Raw genomic sequence first — 6,511 nt, 5'->3', positions numbered from 1 at the left:
GGTGGGTGGCAAGTAAGTTGCAGGCACACGAGTTGTTGGCTTAGGAGTAGTGACAGGAGCACGTGTAGTGGGCTTTGGTGTAGCGCGTGTAGTAGCTGGAGTTTGTGGCTTATTTGTGGGAGGCAAATAAGTAGCTGGCACACGGGTAGTGGGCTTGGGTGTAGTCACAGGAGCACGTGTTGTTGGCTTAGGTGTAGCACGGGTTGTAGCTGGTGTTTGTGGTTTGTTGGTGGGTGGCAAGTAAGTTGCTGGCACACGGGTTGTTGGCTTGGGTGTAGTAACTGGAGCACGAGTGCTAACTACGGGTGGAGGATAAGTGAATGGCTGTTCAGGTGGAGGATAGCTGTAACCTTCAAAGGATTCACGAATTTTTCTCTAAATTTTATTAAAAAAAAACAAAACAAATTTAATTGGTTGCAAACAAAAACCTGTAAAAGAAGTAAAGTTTGAATAGATATTAAGTATAGCATACCACAAGGAATTCATCATTAGTATCGGCATAAATACCAATGACGCATAGCGTCAACAAAATAAATGCGCTCCTCTGTAAAGAAAAGTAGAAAATGTTAATTAATTGGTAGAAAATAAATCTGTAAAAAGAAATCTGTAACTAACTACTATGCAAATTTGAGGATTTTAACAAATTTTTTTTTTAATAAAATTTATAATTTGTTATAAACTGTCACTGTCCAAATCATTTAAACAAATTAATAAATAACTTTAGCTTTTAGCCAAAAATTTAAAAAAAATATTTATTTTTTAGTAATTATTATTGTAATTATTGCTTTAATTACAATGTTAATAAACCTATTGTCTTTTTCACTTTTATATATAATTTTTTTTGAAATGAAGGTTTCACGCGGTTTATCTCAATTATTTAACTAAATTGTGTATAAAATTAATTTTTTCTTGGTTTCTTATTAATGCAGAGATTTTATAGAAATTTGTTACACAATTAAGTAAATGTTAATAAAATTATAAAAAATTAAAAAATAACCCCCAGCTAAAGATATTGATATTAATAATGATAATTATTAAGTTACCTTGGCAAAAAAAATATACATTTTTTTTTTTGTTTTTTTTTTGTTTTAGTATAAAGGAAGAAGCCTCAATTAGTGGTTAAATTATTTATTATTTAACCACTTTTTTTAATTTGTTAAAAAAAAAAAAATATTGAAAATATTTAACGGCTTTAGTTAATTATGTCATTATAATTAGTTCAAGGACATTTTCATTAAATCATCAAAGATTCTTTTTATATATTTTCTTTTAATTTTATATTTCTTTAATTTATCTACTATTTATACAGCTTTTGTTTGTAGCTTATCAAAAATCTATAAATTATTTATAGCTTTTTTTTTTGTTTGGATATTATTTAATAGAAAACTTAATGCTAATTAAGTTCTAGCTATTTTAGCTTAAAGCTATTTTATATGTTAACTATATTGAAATGAATATATAAATTTTAAAACCCTTTTAATTAAATACCCGGAAATCTTTTATTTTTAAATAATATCATTGTTTTTTATGTTTTTGTTCTTGATAGATTTGAATACCAAGTAAAAGTTTGGTTTTTTAACAAATTTTGCAGATTATCTTAGATATAATCAATTTTAAACTTGATCTTTAAATGATCACATTATGCACTTTATTTCTAAATTATTTGTTATGCTGAAATAGTTAATTTATCCAGTTTATCGAACTAAGCATCCGCTTTCGTAATTCTTCGCATTTTAAACGGAAGTTGAGTAAACTTCCAATATAATTAAAAACGTTAGCTTTCAGAGGAAAAAACCCTACCCAGCTAAAAGAAAGGGAAGTACTTCCAAAAGAATAACATTTATCACTACTTCAAAAGTAGCACTAAATGAATTAGTTTATCTTCTTTGGAAGTGATGTTTATTCACTGCCAATGAAGCGAAAAGAATACAATTTTGTTTAAAATTGAAGGCATATATTTTTGTATTGATTATTGAGGTCAAATTAGTTGTTTTCTATAATATTACAATATCACTTCCTAATAACCTAATAATGTAGTGAATTTGGAATTAAATGAAAAGAACATTCCTCCTATGACATCATCAGTTCTACAGGTCTTTTTCATGGAATAAATTCAACTTATTTTTTGCTTCATTGTTCTTTTCTTGCTGGAATTATTTTAGTCAAATTAGTTGTATTCTATAATACATCATATTCAATTCCCAATAACTTCCAAAAAAGAACATAAAAATTACTTCCTGAGAATGACTTTAGATGTAGTGAATGTGTAATGAAATAAAAAAAAAAACATTCCTTCTATGACAAGCCTGTGTTAAAATAATTACTTCTTTAGGTCTCTTTTAGTACCTCCATGGAATAAATTCTACTTCTTTTTCGCTTCTTTGGATGTTCTTTTGTTGCTGAGATTATTTAAGTCAAATAAGTTGTTTTCAATAATACTACTAGTTCACTTCCTACTAACTTCCAAAAAAAAAGAACATTACTTTCTGAGAATCACTTCAGATGTAGTGAATTTGGAATCAAATAAAAACGACATCCCTTCTATGACAAACCTGTGTTAAAATCATAATTTTCCAGGTCTCTTTCATTACTTTCATTGAGTAAATTCTACTTCTTTTTTTGCTTCTTGGGAAGTTCTTCTTTTTCTGGCTTAAGAAAAGTCACGAAATTGAGCTTACCACAGAAGTGTATAAAACATAAAACCCAGTTATCATATTGACAACCAAATTTTTAATGTTTACAACTCATCGTTGTTATTGCAACAACGCATTGTAGTCATTGCCATTACGCTTTGTGTCATTTCGTCAATCAATCATTATGATTTCTACAATTTAAATTTTACCCGACAACAGAACGCTCTGTTTAACGACATATCGTTGTCACCTTGTTAACACATTGATTTTACTTCGAAAAATTACCAAAATATAAATAAATATTATAAAATATTTTATTTTATAAATAGTTAAAAACGCCGGCTGTCGTGGATGGAATCTGTGTTTATGATTTGACAACTATCCGTACATACTTTGACAATGGATGGTATAAATAAATTATAAACACGTCGGTGTCTATTTGATACCAAGAGTGTATAATGCATAGTGAGTATCGAACCCATAACCTCCTCTTTGCAAGATTTGAACACTATCCTACCGGAGGCCATGACTTGAAATGCATTTGTTTTTTTTAACGCTGGACAGTTACTAAATTTTTTCTGATTACTAACTTTAAAAACAATAAAATATAGACTACAAAATAATATAAAAAGTATAAATCTCTATTTAAAAACCGCCTTTTTAATTTTTATAAAAATTCTCTAAAAGTCGAATCAAATTTGAAATATTCGCAGGAAAACTTTTAACGGTTGAAGCAAGTAACCTTTGACCTCTACAATGAGAGGTCAATTGTTTTAAAATTCCTTTTAAATTTGAACTATGACTTTAATTTAAATTATTTTTATAAATTTTTGCGATATTTCAGAAGAAAAAGTTCACTTATCACAATATTTGCCCTTTGACCTTTTCTGGGACCTTTAGCATTTTAACGAATTTTAATTATTTAAATATTTCTTAAAAATGTCTTCAAGATTCTCATAATTTGTAAAAAATATTTGTCAACTAAATAAAATAATTGACATTTGACCTTTTATGAACTTAAATATTTGACAACTAAATAAAATAATTGAAGTTTGGCCTGGAATGACTTTTAAATCTTTAGCATATTTAAAATGTTTTAATATTCCATTCAAATTTTTAAAATATTCGAAGAATTTTTGACATTTCAATGACTTTTGAACCTAATTATTTTTAAATTCCTTTTAAATTTTCAAAATATTTTGCAACATTTTCAAAAAATGTATCTTTGACCTTTGAACCTAAATAATTTTTTTGCTTTAAAAATGATGTACGTTATGATGTTTTGGTTAAATAAATGTTCATATAGATTAGTAAAACTTATTATTTATTACGCAGAAAATAATAAACATTACAATATTTGACCTTTGAACTCCTCTGTGAGCTTTAGATCTTTAGCGTATTTTAATTGTTTTTATCTATAATCCTAAAAGTTTCAAACTAATCCTTTTATTATCGATGAAAATATCTACCATTATAATAAATAAACTTTAATCTCTACAGTGACCTTTCGTTATATTAAAATATTTAGCAATTTTCCACTATTTTCAAAAACACTTTTTAATCTAAATCAGGATTTTTTAAAAATTTTGAAATATTTTTCAACATTTTAAACTTATTTTGTGATGTTTAAATATTTAGCGTGTATTTTTCAAATTATTGACCTTTGAACTCAAAGAAATTTTGAACTTATTTCAACCCAAATTGTATAATATTTTGCTTAATTAAATATACAAAAAAATGTAAAACAAGAAACTAGAATAATCGTTAAAGCGTTCAACTGCGTGAAATGCAAATCTAATCTCAGAATTTTTTCATCATATATGGTTTTCGAGATATCTTAGATTAAAGTGTGAAAAAATTGTCCTATCAGAGGCTTTGAGTTGAGTTTCGGATTCAAAACAGCTTAATTGGTTATAAAAGCACATTTTTATCTCAGGGTCTTTAAATTTTTTAAAATTTTTTCAAACTTGAACTTTGACCTTTTATATCAATTTTATACGTTTTTTCGAATTTGAAATGAAAAAAATCTCTAATCGATTTACATAGAAAACTATCCTCGAAAACATAAACAAAAGTAATTAATTAACCCCGTCAAAGTCATTGAAAACCGCTTTAACTATAAAAATCCATATTTGGAATCTACAACTTAAGAACGTGAACAAATTACAAGTCTTAAAGTAAAGAACGTTTTTTTTTTTGTCTCTAATATTAAAGAAAACAACTAAAATCTCTTATAAGTCTGGTGGGAATTAGAACTTGATTGCTTCTTCATTTTTTTGAAATTCAATAAAAATCTATAAATTTTTTTTAAAAACAATATTAAAACCCAACTAAATCTTTGAAAATATTCTAAGGTAAACTGGGTATTTAAAAAACTTCATAGTAGGCACAGATGCTTTAAGGCGAGAAAACAGCAAGATTTTGACTAATTGCCTAAATCTGTCAATTAAATGTCAGACTTAATATAAAGTTAAAATTGAAAAAATACATAAATATTTTTTTAAATATATATTTTTTTTCAAACAACATTAATTTTTCTCTTAACAAAACTTAAAATTAGGTGAGATGCTCAAACACTAGTCGAAAAGAAAAATCAAAAAACAACACAGACTTTTGTAAAAATACCCTGCAGTTCGAAGTGATTGACTAGAATATATATAATCAAGAGTTCAAACTCAATTCTAATTTCGCTTCATAATAAGATGAGCTTAAGAACTTCTTTCGAAAAGGATGCTAAGAACAATTTAAAGTATTTCCTTTACAGATTACTCAAGGACTCTAAAGTGACACCTGGGTATTTCATTAGTTACTTAAGCACACCTAAGTGACAACACAAGACACAAAACTGTGTACAGTTGTAAAACTACTGGGTATTGTTTAACACAAATACAAAATTATATTGAAGATGTAGACAAAAAAAAAAAAACACTTATGACAAGTGTCGTAAAAAACATTAACAAGTGTCAAATGTTAAGAAAGATGTAAATAAAATACACTGTAACAAAAACAGAATTACTTTAATATTCAAATTAGATTATTTAAAAGGGACATTAACGTTGGTAATGGTAAATAAATTAATTTATATGAAAAATTATGCATAATTATGTCAGTGTAAACTAAAGGTGATTAATTTACGTAATGAAATAGAAACGATTAACATGTCATTGAAGAAGAGTTACAAGCGGATGTAAAATATCTCAAAGTGGTAAAGTTACTTGAGCTACAAGTATTAGTATCGGATTGTTGAGCTAGAACGGAACTAAAACTGAACTAGAACTGAGCTAGAATTGAACTACAACAGAACCGGAACTGAACTAGAACTGAACTAGAACTGAACTAGAACTGAACTAGAACTGAACTAGAACTGAACTAGAACTGAACTAGAACTGAACTAAAACTGAACTAGAACTGAACTAGAACTGAACTAGAACTGAACTAGAACTGAACTAGAACTGAACTAGAACTGAACTAGAACTGAACTAGAACTGAACTAGAACTGAACTAGAACTGAACTAGAACTGAACTAGAACTGAACTAGAACTGAATTAGAACTGAATTAGAACTGAACTAGAACTGAACTAGAACTGAACTAGAACTGAACTAGAACTGAACTAGAACTGAACTAGAACTGAACTAGAACTGAACTAGAACTGAACAAGAACTGAACTAGAACTGAACTAGAAATGAACTAGAGCTGAACTAGAACTGAACTAGAACTGATGTAGAACTGTACTAAAACTGAACTAGAACTGAACTAGAACTAGAACTATACTAGAACTGAACTAGAACTGAACTAGAACTGAACTAGAACTGAACTAGAACTGAACTAGAACTTAACTGAACTAGAACTTAACTGAACTAGAACTGAACTAGAACTG

At 27.5% G+C, this 6,511-nt stretch overlaps 1 protein-coding gene across 1 annotated transcript; it reads right to left on the bottom strand.

Moving 5' to 3' along the window:
- Positions 1–2,800, bottom strand: LOC111687118 (salivary glue protein Sgs-3; the record flags this gene model as incomplete). Its single annotated transcript, XM_046952547.1, has 3 exons — positions 2,742–2,800; positions 473–590; positions 1–375 (listed from the first exon to the last, which is right to left on the bottom strand). Coding segments are annotated over exons 1-3 (552 nt in total), but the record flags the coding sequence as incomplete, so codon positions are not given.
- Positions 2,801–6,511: the final 3,711 nt, after the last annotated feature.

Source organism: Lucilia cuprina, chromosome 5, assembly GCF_022045245.1.
Source record: "Lucilia cuprina isolate Lc7/37 chromosome 5, ASM2204524v1, whole genome shotgun sequence".
In the NCBI taxonomy this organism is placed as follows: domain Eukaryota; kingdom Metazoa; phylum Arthropoda; class Insecta; order Diptera; family Calliphoridae; genus Lucilia; species Lucilia cuprina.
This window is presented reverse-complemented; position numbering and strand designations above follow the sequence as displayed.